This window comes from Rutilus rutilus, assembly GCF_951802725.1.
Source record: "Rutilus rutilus genome assembly, chromosome: 13".
In the NCBI taxonomy this organism is placed as follows: domain Eukaryota; kingdom Metazoa; phylum Chordata; class Actinopteri; order Cypriniformes; family Leuciscidae; genus Rutilus; species Rutilus rutilus.
Window position 1 is genome coordinate 7,999,821 of NC_140218.1, and position 22,510 is coordinate 8,022,330.

General features: G+C 42.8%; 2 protein-coding genes across 3 annotated transcripts in view; one reads left to right on the forward strand and one right to left on the reverse strand.

The window, feature by feature from the left end:
• The window catches only part of LOC311302678 (uncharacterized protein), a 58,778-nt gene extending 53,491 nt beyond the window's left edge, over positions 1-5,287 (forward strand). The window contains exon 5 of the mRNA XM_084428691.1: positions 973-5,287. Within this exon, the coding sequence (XP_084284817.1) occupies positions 973-3,567 (2,595 nt within the window). The 3' untranslated portion in view covers positions 3,568-5,287. The remainder of the gene's footprint in view (positions 1-972) is intronic.
• The window catches only part of LOC311302680 (uncharacterized protein), a 300,249-nt gene that overhangs the window by 86,811 nt on the left and 190,928 nt on the right, over positions 1-22,510 (reverse strand). The window lies entirely within an intron of this gene.

The following is a 22,510-nucleotide window of genomic DNA, read 5'->3' on the forward strand; positions in this document are numbered from 1 at the left end:
TCACCTGTGATCCGTCGCAGCACAGATTTATATTACAAGGTAAACAATATTTTTTCACCATTGACGCAAGGAAAAGTAACGCAAGTTATACTAGAGGTCGTTCTGGCATTATGCACAACCATGCTATGGTTAGACAAGCAACTATAAAACTTCGAATTTACACAAAAAGGCTGAATATCCAGGTATGTCCCTCTGAGGCGCAACATGGCATGTATGAATTACAAATGGCAGATTTTAAGCTTACGAGAATGCTTAATTAGTTGGTGGAAGTAATTACACATGAATGAGCACATATACTTTTGATAGAACAAAGTGTTTTTTGCTAAGAATCAACTTAAAAAGTTACACAGTGTAGCTTTAAATCAGAGAAAATCATAGGTTCGGGTGGGTGACAAGTGGATGATTTATTTTTCACAGCGGATTCGTGGGATGTAGAGCTGATCCACTTATCTCTAATCTACAGTTTCAGCTCTTCCGGGTTGGCACACTGACTCTATGGGAAAGTTATGTCCTCTCACTCAAGTGCGAAATGCACGGGTTAGTTGTCCGTTGGCTGTAGTCTGTGCGGTGCATTCAAACATTTTGCCCCCATGCAGGCGACGCGAGGTAATGCCACAATCGTCCGCTAGTTCTTTGGTGTCGGTTTGGTGTGTCCCTAGCATATACTTGAGTTGAGTATATGGACAATACTACAAATTTAAAACCTACAAACATAATCTAAACACTTGCCTTGCAAGTATAACACACTGAGAATTAAGTTTTCTTCTATTTCAAAGGATAGGGCCCTAAATTAACTAAATATTTATTATCTACATTTTCATTACCGTAGTTCTTCACTATAATATATATATATATTTTTTTTTTCTAATTGGTGTATATCAGGCTATTTTATCTGCTAATTTTACACAATAACAAATTAGATTTTTGATATATTAGATATAAAATTATTTGAATGTGTTCATGTATTTACAGAAAGATGAAACTGGTCAAAACCAAAAGCTTGTGCCAAAAACCAGTGAACAGCTCGAAGAACTCTATGATAGACTAGATCTGAAAAAAAGATGTCAAGATAAAATGAGAACGGCAGACATTCTTCAAATCACCAAGTCATCATTTCAGTCTCAGGAGCCACAGGAAGAGAATGAACTGGTAAACTCATTCCTACAAAAGCTGATTAACATGGACTACAGAGCAAGAAACACAGCCATAAAACACAGAAAGAAAGAAGATAACAAAGACAGTGCAAGCCCTGATATTCACCCAATGGATGTTCAGATGGCCGTGTTTCATTGTGCTGATGGTCTCTTGAAGCAGCTGATGGTGACTAAACTCTCACAGTGTCAGTATTCACTGCCTCTGCTGGTTCCTGATCCATTCACACAACAGATTGAGTTTCCTCTCTGGACATTCAGACAAATCAACAAGAGCTGGAAGAAGAAAGACACCAATAATGAAATCATCAGTCAAACTCAATCGGTCTGCAAGGCTGAGACTCCAATGGTGGCTTTCTTCAGGTTTGGTTCAGTGTCTTCATCTAAGTCTCAGCTGATAAACGGCCTCATCAATGAGAAACACCACACGTTCTTCCACAGGAATTGTTCAGGCAGCAGCAGAACCAGATTACTGATGGACGGAGTGGTGGAGATCGCCTGGTACTGCCCTTCTGGGAAAAAGACTGATGCATTTGATGACTGTGTGGCTTTCTGTAATCTTCATGGTGATGCAGGAAACAATAAGAAACAATATGAGATTCTGACCAGCATGGCTTCAGTAAACGTCCTCTTCTTACCTGATTTTGGACAGAAGAACCAGTACAAGGGTTTGGTGAGATCACTCTTCAGATCTCCTCAGCCTCTCATTTGTCTGCTCACTGACAATGACTGTGATGAAACTGAACTGGGAAATGAAAAATTCATAATTGGTCTTTTGGACAAAAAACAATCTGATGTATCTAAACAGACAAGGGAGATGATTAGAGTGAGTTTGACCAAGGAGAAAATGGCCTTCAAACTTGAAGATGTGGCCAAACACACAGGAATCAGAGTAGATGAGGAGGATCCAGAGTGCCGGAGAGGGAAAGAGGCAGCGGTAAAAATCATGGAATTACTGAGAGGAAAGGATCCATCAACAGTGAAAGAAACAAACCTGCCCTGTCAGGGGAAACTGTGGCATGACTGGTGTAAAACCAATAAAAAGCTGCATCATCTAGAAGGAGACAATCTAGAGGAAGATAAAAGTACAAAACTCAAGAACATGAGAGAAATAAGAGAAAAGCAAGTGGCAAAAGGACCGAGTGAGTTCATGAAAACATTTATTGAAACAATGAAATCACAGAGAGACAATGAAAAAAACTATTTCCTCAGATGGATGATGAACCTGTTGGATGACTTCACTTCGGAGAAACTCTTTGATCTTCATAAGGAGTACGATGTGATATGGAAAAAAGTCTTAGAATTGAAAAAGACTCCTGACAAACTACAAGGGACTGAACAAGCAAACCTGGAAAAAATATCAGAGCAAATTAATAGAACAAGTTTTGGCTTGGAGCACATCCTGAGAGAGTTTGGTCAGATCTATGAATCGTGGTTGTCTGTGAAGAAAAACAAGAAAGACAATCTGCAGTTTGACTTCTGTTCTCTGCCAAGTCTTGCAGCAGAGATGATGATCTCTGGATTTCCAATGGAGCTGATGGATGGAGATGCTGCTCATATTCCTCTCTCCTGGGTCACTGCTGTTCTAGATGAACTTGTTAACAAACTGGGAAAGCAGACCAGAATCTTTTTACTGTCAATTCTAGGGATTCAGAGCTCTGGGAAATCCACCATGCTGAATGCCATGTTTGGACTGCAGTTTGCCGTCAGTGCTGGAAGATGCACCAGAGGAGCTTTCATGCAGCTGGTCAAAATATCAGAGGAGATGAAAACTGAGCTGAAGTTTGACTACATTCTGGTTGTTGACACTGAAGGACTTCGTGCACCAGAACTGGCTGGAAGCTCAACAACACATCGAGACAATGAAATGGCCACATTTGTTGTTGGTCTTGGAAATATGACTCTGATCAACATCTTTGGAGAAAACCCATCTGAGATGCAGGACATTCTTCAGATTGTTGTTCAGGCCTTCATGAAGATGAAGAAGGCCAGACTGACTCCCAGCTGCATGTTTGTGCATCAGAATGTCTCAGATATTACAGCTGGAGAGAAAAACATGGAGGGAAGGAGACGACTGCAGGATAAACTGGATGATATGACAAAACTCGCTGCTAAAGAGGAAGTCTGTGAAGCAGAAGGATTCAGTGATGTGATTGCATTTGATGTACAGAATGATGTGAAGTATTTTGCTCAGCTCTGGGAGGGCAGCCCACCCATGGCTCCACCAAACCCAAACTACTGCGAGAACATTCAAGAACTGAAGCAAACTATTCTTACACACGCTTCAAAATCAGATGGCATAATGCTGATGCACCTAAGAGACCGTATTCAAGATCTGTGGGAGGCTTTGCTTAATGAACAATTTGTGTTTAGATTAAAAAAACACCTGCAAATTGAAACATTCAAAAAAATATAGAGACTAATTACAGCAAGTGGACCTGGAGCCTTCGGAGTGCCATGCTGGACATTGAAAACGAGGCACAAAACAAAATAGAAAATGAAGCAATTCAAAGTGTTGAGGAAGCTGATCTTCAAACAGAACTGAATGCAAAAAATAAATAAGTGAAAAAGACAATGTCTGTTGTGAGTGAAACTAAGAGGAAATTAAATGGGGTTCTTCAGCAGCGTCACCTGAAGAAAAAGATTGATGCTGGGAGGACACATCATGAAAACACACTCTTTAAAAAGAGCTGAAAATGTCATGTAAGCACAGTTCGATATCTTTTGGAAACAACAGACAGCTGAGATCATCAGAGACACTCCTTTAGTCGAAGATATTGACATATTAAAGGATGTGAAAAAGATCCTCATTCAGATCTATAAAAGTCTTCCTTTAGACTGTATGAAATCAACAGTATGATCAGTTTGCCAAGCTATTCAGAATATGTACAGTTAAAGAAATCCAGTGGATTTACAGCACCTTTAATAAATGCTTACAAATTATAAAAATTTAAACGATACAAACTAATAAATGTGATCAAACGAGGTAGACAGATGATTTGTCTTGTTTTATCTGAAGAGGATGAAGTCCAGATAAGATCCTTAATCACAGACATCGCTGAACACACAGATAAAATGATTCAGTCATATAACATTGAAAAGATGGGCTACAACAACAGCTGCGTTCAACAACTCGTAGATTAGCTACATAAAGTGTGTCATTTCACACAACAGATCTCTGATGAGCTGGTATTGTCTCTAAATGACCTCACTGGAGTGAATCATGATAATGTTGATGTCAGCTTCCTAGAAGATGTGATAAAGAATGAACTTCCTTCTATAATGTCTGACATACGCAGTAAATTCAGTACAGAAACGTTTCCAGTAAAGCTGGAACACACAGACAGACCAGATGAGCTTCTGATCAATCACCTCTGTGACTGCTGTTGGGTTCAGTGTCCTTTCTGTGCAGCGATCTGCACAAACACAATAGAAGACCATCCTGGAGATCACAGTGTTCCTTTCCATCGTAATGTTGGACTGAATGGGTGGTTTTACAAAGGAACAACAAACCTATCCATCAGCATCTGCACATCAGAAGTAGCCAGTGATCGATCTTTCTATCCAAATAGCTCAGATAATACAGTCCTCTGGAAGAAATACAGTAAAGCAGGTCCTGAATATGCGTCATGGAGTATCACTCCGGATCTCTCTGAGCTGCCGTACTGGAAGTGGTTTGTGTGCAGATTCAAGGAAGATCTGGAAAAGCACCATGGAAAAACCTTTCAGGGGAGTGGCAAGATTCCAGATGAATGGAGAAAATACTCTCAAGAGGAAGCTATTAAGAGTCTGGATAGAAACATTTAATGGAACAATTAACAAGGTGAAATGAGATTACGTCCCACACTTCAGTGAATGTTGCATATACTAAACTAAATATAGCGTACTGAAACTGCTCAAAGATGGAGTTCACAGAAGAGATTCGATATTTTAAGGAAGGATATAATCAAAATGTTCTGTTCAACACAGCAGAAACTGATCTTTACTTAAAGACAGATGTTCAAAGAATATACCACATGTACATTATTATTTCATTGACTTACTTTCACACTAGTTTGCCTCCTGTGGATGTATTGCAAGATGTATACTACTGCTCTACAAATGTCATTCAGCTATAATAAAATGCATTTCAACGTATACGTATACAAGCATTGATTTTTGCCTATAGATTTAAGCAGGACAAAATATTGCTCTGAAGCAAATGCCATATAAACAAATGCTTGAATATAATTTGCTTGGTTTGGAAAGTACCTGCAAGACTTACTATGTTTATAATGCATAATATAAATAAATGGTTAAAAATACTGTATATGATTAAAAAAACTGTTTAGTTAAAAGGATCTTCAAAACTTCTGGTTTGATCAGATTTATTTAGCTTTATGCTTTACTGATTTTGTTTTTGCATTTTGGCAACATTATAAACTGTTATTAGAAGTGACTGTTTCCATGTAATGTCCATATTTCAGAAATGTACATATACAAATCACGCACTAATAATGTATTAATTTATGGCAGAAACAATGATATCATTAAGGCAATTATTACAAGTTGTGAACATAATGGTTACAATATATGGAAAATGGCAGTGGTGCATGTTGATTCAGTTTGATTTTCAGTTAGCATCATCTGAAGTCTTCGCAGGAGTTGAAATATCTCTTCACAGGTGTTATGATCATCTGAAGTCTTCATAAGAGCCTGGATCCAAACTGGAGCTGGTGTGTGTGGGTATCCCGAGGTAGAAACAGTTAAACACATGAAAAATAATTAGTGATGTTGTGAATGTAGTGTTCATAACATTTAAAGCAACGATAATCATGTGCATTTGATCTGATATAACTAAGGTTGTGAGATGCATTATGTGAATGCTTGGCTAAAGAGATGCATCTTTAATTTATTTAAACTGGGAGAGTGAGTCTTGAGTCCTGAACATCATCAGGAAAGCTATTCCAGAGTTTAGGAGTTTTATAGGAGACATAGGAGGACATAGGACATAGGAGTCTTATGTTGATAATACAACATCTTTTTCTCATAATAACGAGATGTTATGTCGTTAAAACGACATATTTTCGTGGCCTTATAAGGACGTGTAGTCATGTACAAAATATGCCTTTATCCACATAAAATTGATATAGTCCAGTCATTTTATGAAAAAAGGTTGAGCAAATTGCAACAGAAGCAAACTCAACTGATTTTGTATCCTCAATATGTCCTGAGTAAGGGAAAAAAAGTCCCGAAGAATCCCATTAGGGGAAAGTTTCGAAAAAGACCCAAATATATCCTATTCATACGCCTATTCATTCTTTTTTTTTACAAGTTTTTTTGAAATTGTTTGTTAACATGGACAAACAGTGCATAATCTAATTACGTATGTGCTAATTTGCATAAATACCACAACATATCTAAACATTGGGTATAGCCAGGCGAAAATGTCTTGTTGAATCTTGTTGACACACAACAGTAAAATACTTAATGTTAAGGTCTGAATGGAACCCATTTAGGCTACCCATGAGCATTAATACATAGAGGCAGGAAGAAGTGAAACCAGCCTTTATTAATTATTATTGCAGAGATGGGGTTTGGGGCTAGGTCCGTGGGACTGTTTCTGGGGATTCACTTTTACTTACCTTTTGTCTTCTGCATTCTCCTTACCATTGTCTCCTGTTCTTCCCTCAGACTCGTCCCTCAGAAACAGTTCCACGGACCCAAACCCCATCTGTTAAAAATTAATAAAGGCTGGTTTCTAAAGTACTTCTATGTATTAATGCTCATGGGTAGCCTAAATGGGTTCCATTCAGACCTTAACATTAAGTATTTTACTTTACTGATATGTGTTGATGTGGCAATTTTCATTAAACAATTATCTCTGGATAAAAGTCTTGAATCAAATGATCATTAAAAAGTCATTTATTTTTCCCTTGCAAGGAAAGGCCCAATTGACACGCACAGAGGTAGACAGTATAGTCTGTGCCTTCAAGTGAGACAACGAGAGGGAGCCGGAGCCTTTATACTGCTTTCAAGGTCTCCTGCTTACAGGCCCTTATCTAAACAAGGGAAGGTTTCTCTGCTAGTCATCTAATCCTGCTAAGTTTATTCTTACAAACTCACAAGTTCTAAATTGGACGGCCTCTGACCCTAGGGGTCAGAGCCCCTTTTCAATCTGCCTCCTCCTGATGTCTCACCTGTTTCCCAGTGTTTAAAACACACACACACATTAGTCATATGTTGGCAGACTACGTACAGTCCAGCAAAGATCATTTCAATGTCTTTATAATGAAAGTAAATGAAAATCAATACTGTAAATCAATGAAAATCAAAACTTCCCATAACAATTCCCCCTTTTTATCATTCATTGATAACTGATCAATCAATAATAATAATAATAATAAATGAACCAAGTTTAAGTCTTACACTTACAGTTACAGTTCACACTGCAGGCAAAAGTGGCCCAAATCTGATTTTTTTGGGGTCAAGTGACCAGGTCAGACTTCTTCATAGGTAGTGTGAACACTCAAATCTAGCCCAGATCTGATTTTTTCAAATCAGATTTAGACCACATACATATGTGGTACTGAATCAGAACCATATCTGATTTTTTTTCAATGCGACTGCAGTGTGAACAACCAAGGCGGATTTGATGCGACTTTTACGTCAATCTACGTCGACATTTGTCACAATTATGCGCCGGCGAAGCCTTAGACACAACAGACACTAATATGGAGAACAGCGATGGAGCGAGTCAATGGAGGGAGAGTGAGGTGTTAGACCTAATTAGTATATGGGGAGATACTTCAATTCAAGCTAAACTAGAAGGATCCTACCGTAACAGCCATAAACCCGCAAAAGGCAAAAATTGCCAATTTTGCTCTCTTTCTCTTTCTTCTCCTCCTCAGCACCTGCTCATTAATGTTACGGCTTCCATTACACAAACATTTTGAAATAAATGCGAATATGCTTACTTCCTCCATAATCTCCCGAACTTTAGTGCAACCGCGTGCTGCGTCTGACGTCATTGTTATTGTTCTTTTGCGCATGCGTGTTAGTTTGAAACCTCAAACAGTTCACACTGCAATCAGATATAGGTCACATTGTAAAAGGTAATGTGAACAGCCAATCAAAAAATCGGATCTGAGCAAAAAATCAGAATTGAGCATCAAGACTTGCGGTGTGAACGGGGCCTTATACTCTTCATCTCTGATTTTCATATAACTGATTACTCTTCTTTAAACTTGTAGGAAAAAAGATTAAAACAAAATAAGCTTAGGCTGTTTTTTTTTGTAAGGTTAGGCCCTTAATTTTATAGCAAGCAAATAAAGGTTTATTCTGAAGCCGGGCTAGATGGATAAGCACTGTTATCGCAACCCCAACACTATTGGTCGGACCCTCAGTCACCTCAGTATAAACAAGAAATAGTGTAGGATATATTTAGTAGGAAAAACACGTCAATTCAATAAAACCCAAAACCCCTGATTAATTAAACATGCCATAACAAAACACAGAGTAAATATAAAGTAAATAGAAAAATCTTTCATTTTCAAACCCTGTCCTTGTACGCCATCTCGTGACATGGATGACTGCTGCTTTTAACCCTCTTTACATATCATCGTTCTTTGGAAAATAAAACACACAAGGAAAAAATCAAACAATAATGAAACAAGAAAAAAAAAGATTAAAAATAAAAAACACATTAAGGAAAACACTCTTTTTTTTTTTACCACATGTTACTGTAGCTTCCGCTATCCGTATCATAGTCACATTTCCCTTCACCAGTTTCATCATCAGAGACTACTGCTATCTTTGTCAGCTTGACCCTGTTCCTGCACTCACCAGTCTCTGTACTGAGCTGGAAATACACTTGAAAATGCATGGCAGGCAAAACAGCAGTAATAACCCTGTGAGGGACCAAGCAGTCAAGGGCAAAGGACACAGGATTTCCAACCAAAAATAATTTATTAAATGCAAAAAACAAAGTTACAAATTAAATAACTTGAAAAACTGACTGAAAATAAAGTCAGGTCTGGGCCCATAACAATAGTAAACTAAAGAAAATCAAACTAAAACAGAAGTCAAACAAACAAACTAAACAAAGAAAACGTACTCGGTTACTAACGTAACCTCGGTTCTCTCTAGAGAGGGAACGAGTACTGCGTAAGTCTTACGCTAGGGGAAAATCTCTTTTCCGCGAGATACTGAAGCCAAAAATTATCCTTAATTTTGAAATAATGTAAAACGCGTTGCGGCAGCATGCAGACACAGGCGAGACGGGCAGACAGTACCGATTTTAGACCGAAAGCAGCTTAGCCTGCAAGGCGGGAACCTCTAGGTTATAAAACCTTATAAATGTAGACGGGGAGGCCCAGCCTGCCGCCATACAGATAATCTTGCAAGGCAATCCCACTAGACCAAGCCCACGACGAGGCCACGCCTCTCGTGGAGTGTGCTCTGACACCTAATGGGCACTGTAAGCCCTTAGAGGTATAAGCCAGCGCTATAGCATCAACTATCCAACTGGATAGGCTCTGTTTCGACACGGCAAGTCCCTTAGAACGTCCGTAGAGTGAAAACAAAGAGCTGCTCTGTCTGTCTGAAAACAGACGTGCGAGACACATAAGCTCTTAATGCCCTGACTGGGCAAAGGAAGCTTGCGTCTCCTTCCTCGTCAGAGACCGGTAGGGCTGACAGGGAAATGACCTGCGCCCTAAACGGTGTGTTGAGGGATTTTGGAACATAACCGTGCTTAGGTTTGAGTATAACTCTTGAGTCATTAGGCCCAAACTCCATGCACGTCGCGCTTACTGAGAGCGCGTGTAAGTCCCCTATGCGCTTCACTGAAGCGAGAGCCAGAAGAAACACTGTCTTGAAAGACAGGTGTTTAAGATCAATCGTCTGTAAAGGCTCGAATGGGTCACCTTTCATGGCTTCCAGCACTGTAGAAAGGTCCCATACAGGGACTGAGGGAGGTCTGGGAGGATTCAGTCTCTTAGCTCCTCTAAGGAAGCGGATGACTAAATCGTTCCTTCCTACTGACTGACCCAGCGTTGTTTTTGAGAACGCTGCTATGGCCGCCACATACACTTTGAGCGTGGAAGGGGTCCTGCCCTTGTCCAACAGCTCTTGTAGCAAGGAGAGAACCTCCGTCACCCCACAGTCTAGGGGCGACACGCCACGAGCTGTGCACCAGCTGGAGAACACTGACCATTTCGAGGAATAGAGACGTCGCGTAGACGGAGCTCTAGCCTGCATGATCGTGTTTAACACTCCGCTTGGGAGGTCAGCGGGTACCCGTTGATGGCACAAACATGAAGGGACCACAGCTCTGGGCGCGGATGCCAAAACGAGCCCTTGGCCTGAGAGAGGAGGTCCCTCCTCACTGGCACTGGCCACGGGACAGTGCTTGCTAGCTGCATCAGAACTGGGAACCAGGGTTGGTTTTTCCAGAACGGCGCTACGAGTAGCACTGAGCATCCTTCTCTGATCCGTTCTATCACCTGAGGCAGGAGAGAGACGGGAGGAAAGGCATAGAGCGGGCGTCGGGGCCATACATGAGCCAGTGCGTCCCTGCTCTTGGAGAAAAATTCCAGACAGTGAGCGTTTTCTTGAGACGCGAACAGGTCTACTTCCGCTCTGCCGAATTTCTTCCACAGCAGCTGGACTGTCTGTGGGTGTAGAGGCCACTCGCCTGTCGGAACATTGTTCCTGAACAGTCTGTCCGGTCCTACGTTTAGGAGCCCTGGCACATGCGCTGCTCTCAGCGAGAGCAGGTTGCGCTGAGCCCACACCAGGAGGCGTTCTGTCAGCCTGTGCAGGTTTCGGGACCTGAGGCCGCCCTGGCGATTTATGCAGGACACCACTGACATGTTGTCCGAGCGGACCAGGACGTGGTGCGAAGCAAGCCCAGCTGAAGTACTGATGATGCTGAGGCCATGAGACCTAGCATCCTCTGAAATTTCTTGAGCGGGACAGATGCGCCGCAGCGGAAAGAGCTCGCTGCGCGCTGAATGTCTAGTACGCGCTGTGGTGACAGTCGCGCTATCATAGACAGCGAGTCCAGTTCTGTACCCAGAAAAGATATTATCTGTCTGGGAGACAGAGAACTCTTCGCCCAATTGACTCTGAGACCCAGATTCTCGAGGTGATCGAGCAAAATGGTCCTGTGCTCTATGAGCACCGAGTGAGATTGAGCTAGAATCAGCCAATCGTCCAAGTAGTTCAATACTCGCATGCCCTGTAGTCTGAGGGGTGCGAGCGCTGCGTCCATGCACATCGTACATGTACGGGGTGCTAGAGACAAGCCGAACGGTAGGACTGAGCACTGATATGCCTGGCCCTCGAAGGCGAATCTCAAATGACGCCTGTGACGTGACGCTATTTGTATTTGAAAATATGCGTCTTTCAGATCTATTGACACAAACCAATCTCCTCGGCGAATCTGCGTGAGGATTTTTCTGATCGTGAGCATTCTGAACTGTCGCTTCGCAAGCACTCTGTTCAGTTGCCTTAGATCTAGTATGGGTCTGAGACCCCCGTCTTTTTTCAGTACCAGGAAGTATCTGCTGTATAGCCCTCCTTCGCTCTGAGCTTGAGATAAAGGCTCTATGGCCCCTTTGCTCAACAGTTTCAAAATTTCGGCTCGAAGTAGGTGGTGCTACTTCTGTTTTTACCGTATTTTCGACGCGCGTCACATAGCGGCGAGGGCGTCGGCGAAACTGTAGCGAATAGCCTCTTTCTATAATGTCTAGCACCCACTTCAAAACCCCCGGGTAGCCTTGCCCATGCATCTGCACGAATGGCTAGGGGCTGATTGCGGAGCGCGCTCTGGTCGCTCAGCGACAGAGGGGCTTCGGTGTGCTGCAACATAAGCGTCGCGCTTTGAGGCAGGGGGCGCGCTGATAACAGCGGGCAGATTGCCCGCGCTCGACTCCTTTGCGGTGGTCAACCGAGAGGGGAGGGCTGGGCGAGTCCCGTAGGACCTGTCATGTCTATGTGTGAATGTGGGCGCGGGATAGCGGGCACATTTACAACACTGAGAGCATTGTCCGCCTGAGCAGAGCGAATGCACGTTGGTTTTGTTTTTACAGAAACCTTGAGATATGCGGAACGTAGTGTTTGTGGGCACTGGGCAGTTTGCACATTTACCACGTTTAATGCGCAATCGATCTGGGTCGATTTCATGTGCGCGAGCCCTGTGACGGGCTGTGTTTGTGTGTAGGAATGAGCACTGGGCAGTGGGCATTTTGTCTACACTCGTAACACCATCGGCCGTGGCCGGGACACCAGAAAATACACTCTTATGGGATTTATCTGGGTAGCCGTAAAAGCGGCGTTTGTGTGCAGGCAAGCGGGCTGCTTCGCCGACTTGTTTACTGCAGAATACACTGGAACAGTCACATTTACTGGAACTGAACGAGCGAGAAGTTGCCATAGAAACAGAGAGCGTCAACATGCTGGCGTTTGTTTGCAGGCGTGCGTGTATCACAGCAGGCTTGTTCACTGCAATATTGACATTTCCAGTCGTCTGAACTTCAGAGGCGGAAACCATAGAAACAGTGTTTGGGTGCAGGCGAGCGGGTTGTACCACGCGCTCGTTGGCTGCAAAATACACATCTGCAGTCGCCTTTTCAGGGAACTGCCAGAGCGAGCATTGACGGCAAAAAGTTTTCTGCCGGTAGACCTGGGATTCAATCACGGGTCTCTCGCGCGAACACCTGATGATCTACCACTGGACCACAGAGGAAGACACATAAGCTATTTAGTTAGCGCGAGTATTATCAGAGAGCATCAACATGCTGGCGTTTGTTTGCAGGCGTGCGTGCAAAACAACAGGCTCGCTCACTGCAATATTGACATTTCCAGTCACCTGAACTTCAGAGGGGAATGAGAAATGTGTGAGGAGTGAAGGTCGGCCCGGCCGCAGCGGGGCTAAAAACACCCTTTTCTCCTTTCGCCAGTGACGCACAGGAACCATAGAAACGGTGTTTGGGTGCAGGCGAGCGGGTTGTACAACGCGCTCGTTGGCTGCAAAATGCACATCTGCAGTCGCCTTTAGGGAACTGACAGAGCGAAGCATTGGCGGCATAATATATCTGCCATAAGACCGGGATTCGAACACCGGTCTCTCGTGCGAAAAACCTAAGATTCCGCCACTGAGCCACAGGGGGGAACACAAAGGTTTATAGATGCATGAGCATATAAGAGAGCGTCAACATGTTTTCTTCGGCGTTTGCTTGCAAGCGTGCGTGTTTACAACTGCAATATTGATATTTCCAGTCGCCTAATCAGGGAACTGAGTTCTCTTTTCTCCGGTGAGTGACGCGTGAATGGGGCGCAAGGGCAGGGTAGCTTTCTTGTAACGTAAAGAAAAACTAACCCCGACCGTCCGCTTCCAGCCTCCCTTGTGAACAGCGCAGTTTGCGCGGCTCGAACAGAGGGAGAGAGAAAGCTAGCCCTGTGACCGTCCACTCCTGACATCCCCTGTGAACGGAGCGGGTTGCGCGGCTCGAACAGAGGGAGAGCAGGTATCATCCCCCAAGCAGGCAAGGCAAGCAGGCGAACCGGCTAGCTTTGCGGGTTGGGGGGGGCGGAGAAGCAATCTCGGAGAAGGATGCCAGGTGAGTCCTCAGAGTCACCATAGGCAGTAACGTTAACTGGCTCGCAGTGAGGGCAGTCGCCGTCAGCGAGCGCGAGAGCTGCGTGATCCTCAGGAAAGGGGCGTCTTGAAAAAGACGCCCGGCTCTTTTAGTACAATGAGAGTGTGTGTCGCGGCGGCGAGCACACACACATACACAAAACACAGTAGCAGAGAAAGGATATAATGCCGGATAGCGCAGCAGGAAGGCAACTGAAGGCGGCACGGCCAGCGGCTTCAGAGTGTCGACTCGTCCCGCTGAAAGGCTTCTTCAGACGGCGCGGCTTCTCTCCGGATCCAGCGATGCGAGAGCTTCGCTGAAGAGATGAAAAAATCAGTGAGCTAGCCTCTCGAAGCTATATTTATAGCCCTAGGCCACGCCCATTCTGGCGGGACGTGATGTATTGGGCGCGAAGCGCCCCCATTGGAGCTGATGTCACGAAAAGGCCTTATCGATAGGCTGCTGCAGTTGCCGCAGGGCAGCCAATAGGCGCGCGAGCCGTCTCGCCTGTGTCTGCATGCTGCCGCAACGCGTTTTACATTATTTCAAAATTAAGGATCATTTTTGGCTTCAGTATCTCGCGGGAAAAGAGATTTTCCCCTAGCGTAAGACTTACGCAGTACGAGAGAACCTCTCGTAAGAGAACATGGCCTCCCAAATGACACACATGGGGAACTTATATACACACAGGACTAGTCCATTAGACATACACAGGGAACACCACAAATATCACTTAGCACAATTACAATAAAGTAATTAACTTCAGAAATAACAAGAAATGGGCCATAAACAAAATAATGTACCCAAATAATTATAGTCAACAAAATATAAATAGAATTATAATAAACAAAACAAGCATACAGTCAATCATACACCCCCTAGCTAATTGGCAACATGGATTAGCCCAACAGAACAAAATGGCAGCAACTGACGCCAGCCGGTCCTTTATTGGAATGGACCTCCACCGGAGCGCAGCGTCCCAGACATTGCCAAACCTCTGCTCTTCCCACGTAAGCAACTTAAACTCAAAAGAAATAAACGTTAACACAATATACCACTAATAACTAGAAAGTGTGCACCCAACCTAGTCATGTATGGTAAAAGTGTAAATTATAAATAAAGTGGGTAAAATGAACCAAATCTGTGTGTGTCTTTATTATGAAATATATAGGATGATCTGCAACAAAAGATTTAATTATAAAATGTAATAAAGGACAACCAAAATAACATGTAAACAAACAAAAGGGGAAAAGGCATGTCAGTGTGTGTGGTTTAGTTACCGCCTTGCTGTGTGGCCACGTCGTCGGCCATCACACTCCCCCCCACTTCAGGAACCTCCCTGACACAGCGAGAGAGGAAATCAGCAGTAGCATTGTCTTTCCCTGGAACATACTGGATACTGAATTGGAAGGGCTGCATGGCCAAGTACCACCGAGTAATTCTGCTATTTGTGTCCTTCATCCTCTTCAACCACTGTAGAGCCTTATGGTCAGTTTCCACAATAAACTCTCTCCCAAGCAGATAATATTTTAGGGAATCCAGAGCCCATTTCACAGCCAAGCACTCCTTTTCGATTGTAGAATACCGGACCTCTCGCGGGAAGAGTTTACGGCTAATACAAGCCACCAGTTGTCGTCCATCACTTGGCCCTTGCAGTAGCACGGCTCCAATACCTCGTTCCGAAGCATCTGTTTGCACAATAAACGGTTCATTAAAGTCAGGATTATGCAACACAGGGTCCTCACCCAGGGCAGTCTGGATGTCTTGAAAAGCCATCTTTGCTTCCTCTGACCACTGAAGTCGATTAGGGCATCTGGAGCCCACCATATCCGTCAAGGCTGCTGCTCTGCCAGAGAAATTAGGAATGAATCGGTTATAAAAACCTGCCATACCAAGGAACTATCTCAATTCTTTCCGTGTTTGGGGTAAAGGACATGACTTGGACCTTTTTGACCTGGGGTCTGACCACACCTTTACCAATGACATAGCCCAGATATTCAATTTCAGTCTGGGCTACAGCACATTTGAGTGGATTGATGGTGAGGCCAGCTTGCTGGAGTCGCCGCAGAACTTCTTGCAGATGTTGTAGGTGCTGTTCCCAAGAGTCACTATAGATAACAATGTCATCTAAGTAGGTGGCCGCAAAGGACAAACCATGTAATATCTGGTCCATGAGCCTCTGAAAAGTGGCTGGAGCCCCATGCAGGCCAAAAGGGAGGACCCTAAAATGGAATAGCCCCCATGGGGTTCTAAAGGCAGTCAACTCTCTAGATTGAAGAGTGAGAGGAATTTGCCAATATCCTTTGGCGAGGTCAATGGTGGTCAGATATTTGCTTTGACCTAGGTGGTCAATGAGGTCACTTATACGGGGTGTTGGATAGGAATCGAACTTAGAGACAGAGTTCAGGTATCGAAAATCAATACAAAACCGTAAGGTTCCATCTTTTTTAGGGACTAAAACCACTGGGTGGCACCACTCACTCTTAGACGGCTCGATTCCCAACGTCAGCATTAGATCAATCTCTTCCCTCAAGGAGACCTGTAATCGCTCAGGTATTCGATAACTCATCCTTTTAACAACAGCATCACCTTTCAACACAATCTCATGTTCAATCAATGTTGTGGCTCCAGGATACTCAGAAAAGAGGTCAGGGTGACAAAGCGCCCTCACCTGGGATTGGCGATCCTTTGGCAAATGCTCCAGGTTAACAGATTCTGCGACCGGTTGAGGCAAATATTGCTCCTCCAGTTCCTCTTCCTCCATCACCTGTTGAATCATCAACACTTGTGACTCCTTCTCAGGACGAGGAATCCACTCCTTCAGCAAATTAATGTGCAAGACTTTGCTAGGCCGGTCCAAGCCTGGTGTGGTAATTTCATAAGTGGTGCGTCCCAGCTTCCGCTGGATCTCAAATGGACCCTGCCATTTCGCCAATAATTTGCTCTCCTGACTTGGTAACATCACCAACACTTGCTGGCCAAGGTTAAAACTCTGTTCACATGCAGACCGATCATACCATGACTTCTGGGATCTCTGTGCCTCAGCCATGTGAGTTTGAGCCAGTTTCGCCATCGCCTCCAATCGTTCCCTCATCTGCACAACATAAGAGATCACATTTACCAAGTCCCCGCTACCCTGGGTTCCTTCCCACAGCTCACGAAGCAGGGTCAAAGGGCCTCTCACCTCACGTCCATATAATAACTCAAAGGGAGAGAACCCAGTCGAGGCCTGGGGAACTTCTCTATATGCAAACAGGAGGTAGGGCAACCACTGGTCCCAATCCTTGCCTGACTCACTGATGAACTTGCGAAGCATTTGTTTGAGTGTTTGATTGAAACGTTCTGTGAGGCCATCTGTTTGCGGATGATAAGGAGTTGTATGTAAACTCTCGATACCCAGAAGCTGATACACCTGCTTTAAGAGAGTGGACATAAAGTTAGTGCCCTGATCGGTAAGAATCTGACAGGGGAACCCAACTCTGGAAAAAAGTTGTATCAAGCATGTTGCTACGTACTTGGCTTTAATGGACTTCATCGGGAACACCTCGGGATATCTAGTCGCATAATCCGTTATAACAAGCATAAATCTATTTCCAGCTCGACTCCTTTCTACAGGGCCCACAATATCCATACCCAGTCTCTCAAATGGTGTACCCACAACAGGTAGAGGTTGTAATGGAGCTCTGGAAGGGCTTCTCATGGAGACTTTCTGACACTCAGGACAACTTTTACAATATTGAGTCACATCCCTCCTTAGTCCTGGCCAACAAAAGTCTTTTGATGCGAGCTAAGGTCTTGTGTTTCCCTAGGTGGCCAGCCCAGGGAATTGAATGACTCAACTGGAGTATTACCTCTCGGACACATTGTGGCACGACAAGCTGGTTTGTCGACTCAAACTGGCGATAAAGAATATCTTTTTGGAACAAATACCTTTCGGCAGAGTCAGTGTCATCAGCATTGGCTGTAGCTTCATGTTCTGCTTTCTTGAGGTACGGAGCCAGGCTGACGTCCTCCTGCTGGAGCTGGATCATGTTAGTGGGCACCTGGAAACTTTGAAACAAGTCACATGAGGGATTAGCTGGTATCTTGGAAACATTATATGCAAGCTTGTCCCGTCGTCTTTCACTACGGGACTTCCGCGTCTTTGAAGGTTCCACTTCGAGATCCACATCAAAGAAAGGTAAAGTACAGAGCGTTTGCGTCGGTTCCTCTGCCCGTTTCATTTTGGCCCTGGTGACTACAACATTGCAAAGCTGTTCCGGCTGCAGTAAATCCAGAAGCACTGGTAAATCATGCCCCAGAATCACAGGATACGGCAAATTATCTGCAACCCCAACGTCCAGGAGCAGTGGCGGACTGGCACCAAAAAGAGGCCCTGGCAATTTTAGCAGAGAGGCCACATTTGTCTTCTCAAGTCATCTGCAACCAACAAAGAAACATAACATTACACAAACAACACACTCTTCTTCACACGCTTCTTCTCTCTTTTTTTCTGCTCCACCCTTTTCTACTCGCCGTTTTCTCATTCCTCGATCCATTTTCTTTCACTCCGTGTTGTTGATATGCTCTCATTACCCATCATTCACTTGTCATTATCTATCATCTCATCAGGTCAATGATCGCGAGAAATTCCACTGACTAAAAACATTCAAAATACCTCATAAATAGAGAGATTACATACATTTAGGCTATTTGTCCTTCACAGGAAAAATAGAAATAAAAAGTCATTATTATTATTTAGTTTTTTTTTTTTTTTTTTTTTTTTTACATTTAGCAGACGCTGTTATCCAAAGCGACTTACATTGCAGGGTACACATTTTACATTCTTATCAGTTCTTGCTTTCCCTGGGAATTGAACCCATGAACTTGGCATTGCAAACGCCAACGCTCTACTGTTTGAGCTACAGGAAAGCTTAATAGCTTAATAGTTCATAGGGCTATTATTTTTCAGAGATAGGCCGTGGTGTTTGTTTGTTTGCTTTTTTCCTTAAAAGCTAATGATAGCAACCCTTCTGCTGTGCTAATGCAACCTCAACTACGCTATCAATATCCAAAGTAGCCGAACGTCATGTCGCCTGTTCATATTTTTTCTCATAGCTGGCAGTAACATATCAAAAGGTTTTAATTAAATATAAAGGAGTTTTCTCCAAGGAACTTAGCTCCTTCTGTAGGCACTGGATGAGGTCTGCTCACTCTGCTGGAGAATGACTCTAGGCGCAGCGTGCGTCGAACACGTGTTCCACAACAACAACAACACTAGGCTGCCCACAGATGCGCCCGCCTAATAATCGGCTTGATATACTGGATATTGGCCGATGCCGATTATGTTAAAAAATGCAAAAAATCGGCCGATCAATCGGCCGGCCGATTAATCGGTCGACCTCTAGTAAGAAGTGGCGTGTTGTCTGCCGGATTTTCCTCCTCTTTGTTTAATTCCGGGAGTTCTGTTGGAATTTTCCCGCACGTTAATTCTGACAATCGAAGTGCAGTTATGAAAATACGTTCAAGACCCATCTGGCCAACGAGTGATGTGGATGTTGTCACATGACTGCATTTTGGTTCGTTTCATAAACTGATCGTTTCATAAACTGACTACAATGGAATGTGAAATACTCCTCCTAGGGAATTCATCCGATCGCCGCCAAACTCGGTGTGAATGAAGTCAAGACATTGAGGATGAATTCTTGCGAACAGATTTTTGATATCTCGAACGGTTTGGCCGTGGCGAGGAAACGAATTTATGGCGAATAATGGGACACAGGAAGTGTGTTATAACTTCTGCATACATTATCTGATCTTGCTGAAACTTCAGCAGTGTATTCGTTGTAAGAGGCCGATCACATGGATGTGACCTTTGTGAGTCAAAGTTATAGCGCCACCAACTGGCAACAGGAAGTGTGTCACTTTCAAAATGCTTTGAAATCACTTTCTTATTTTTACCAGATTTGCTTAAAACTTTATGTGTATAATGTAGACACACGGCAGATGTAGACCTGTGAAAGGATTATTGATATCTTAGATACTGTTGCCGTGGCAACGCATCAAACTTTAATATTCTTTTCGGATGCTTTTGAGACTCTTCACATGCTTGAAAATGCATGAAACTCGACAGACACATCACATTTATTATACAGTAGACATGTGCAAAGTTTCAGAAACGGGTGTGGTGGAATGGCTCAGTAGCGCCACCTTTAGTCAAAAATGGGGGCTTAGTTTTTCCTAGAATCACAAAACTTGGTAGGTGTATTGTTCTCATCAAGCAGGACACCTTTCTAATTTACAGTCATAACCTCAGACCCACAGGAAGTCAGATATTTTGGTTTGAATGTGGATTTTCTGGAGAATTTTCTCTCTCTCTCTGTGTGTGTGTGTGTGTGGGGGGGGGGGATTTGTCTATTCCATTTAATCTTTGTTTTTCAAGGTTTCAGGGGCTTTTGGGGCCCTTAACGTGCTCAAAAACTCTTGAAACTTTCCACACAGGTCAGAACCCACGGTCATCAGAGCCGGGCTGAAGCTGGTACCCGGGCGTGGCAGGGGGGCTCAACAGCGCCCCCTTGGACACGGTCTGAAAACTTGGTCCATATATCAAACACGCTTGCATGAATTAATATGAAACTCGGTACACATATAGATCTCATCGGGCCGAACGACTTCCGCACTCTAAGTTATTAGCTCCGCCCAACAGGAAGTCGGCTATTATGGGTTGTTTGAAAAACGCATGCTGTGGAATTTAATGTACTCATCCTAGAGAATTCATCCAATCGCCTCCAAACTCGGTCAGCATCAAGACATTGAGGATGATAAATTCCGGACGGATTTTTGATATCTCGAACGGTTTGGCCGTGGCGAGGAAACAATGGCGAGAAAAGAGAAACACAAAGTAATATAACTTCTGCATACGTTAACTGATCTTGATGAAACTTCAGCAGTGTGTTCGTGGTAAGAGGCCGATCAGATGGATGTAACTATTGTGAGTCAAAGTTATAGCGCCACCAACTGGCATATATATATATATATATATATATATATATATATATATATATATATATATATATATATATGGGTCAAAGACGAGACGTAACCATTTTGGGTGTCCGCATCAAATTAAATTGACTAAAGTGATTTTACACACAAAAAAAACACATATTAAATGCAAGTAAAGTGTCTACTTTCATGTTTCAAATAACTTTTGTGAAAATAAAATGACAAAATATGAGTTAAATAATGCTCCAAAGTGTAAAATTGTCATTCAGCGTAATGGTCCGGACTTTGATTTTACTATTACATTTTTAAATAAACGTATAAAATACCATGTTAAAAAAAATATTTGCTTCCTTGGCATGTTCACATAAGTGTTGGCTGTATTATATTAAAAGGACTATGTGTTATTTTTTTCCTTAAGTATTGAAATAACTAGGGGACTTTTGTCCCGAATATGCAGTTTGTCAGAGGTCATTCAGTGTAACAGGATCAGAAAGCCATTTTGAAATTAAATAAACAACCAATAGTCATCAAGCAGTCTGTGACATCATCAATGGCCACCCTGAAGATTGTGTGGTGCTGCAGCAAGTTAAGTTTATTGCTCTTAAATATTTGATAAGTTCACCTTTTCATAGTTGTAACTTGAGTTACAAAAACACGTGTCATTCAGTGAAATGCCAAAAAAACACTTTTATTGTTAGATTTTTTGAAAAACAAGTAAATGTTGTGAATAATTATGATTAAGCTTTCTGGTCAAGTTCACTGTTTGATATAGGTGGCTAGTTGTTAGCTAACAATATTAGCTTAAGTAGAAGTTTCGTCATTCAGGGTAATGTTTTGTCATTCGGTGTAATGCAAATTGTCTGTTACACCACAGTGTCATCCATTACACTGAATAACAGTGTCACTGTTTAGTTAACATTTTTAGCATTTTATTTATATTTCAGACAAATGAGGGATGTTTAGCACTAAAATAAAATATTAAACTTTATAAATATTAATTTTTAAATGCATTTTTTTTTATGCGTTACTGATTTATTTTGGATGCCCACAAACAAAGAGAGAGTTACTAGGCACCGCCATAAAGTTAATGCAGGCCCAGTAGCTAGGGCAGCACTTTTAGCAAGGACACGAGAAAGGTATTGAGGATTGCAATGTCAAAATAATAGGGCTGGGTTAAAAAGATTGATTTCTCGATTTTAATCGATTCTCATTTTAAAGAATCAATACTGATTTGTAAATCGACCTTTCAGTCTATACTGTTTTCAGTTGATGTTAATCAATATCAGATAGATAGATAGATAGACCTTTATTGCAGAGATTTATTTGAAATCGAATCAAATCGTGAAATTTGAGTCAAAGTGCATTTATCCATCATAAAATTCATCATAAAAGTGCATCTATTCATCATTGAAGTGCTCCTCATCGCTCTGGGGGGTTAATAAAGGCCTTCTGAAGTGAAGCGATGCGTTCGTGTAAGAAAAATATCCATATTTAAAACTTTATCGACTAAAATAACTAGCTTCTGGCAGACGGCCTTACGCATCGATTTACGGTGGACGAGTAAACCGTGACCTGTCGCACAACATAATGTCGAACGCGGAAGCGCAGACGATAGAGCAAAATCACGATCAGAGGTGGACGAAGTACACAACTTCCTTACTTCAGTGAAAGTATAGATACTACTGGTCAAATATTACTCCGTTACAAGTAAAAGTTGTAAAGACCGATTTTTACTTAAGTAAAAGTACAGAA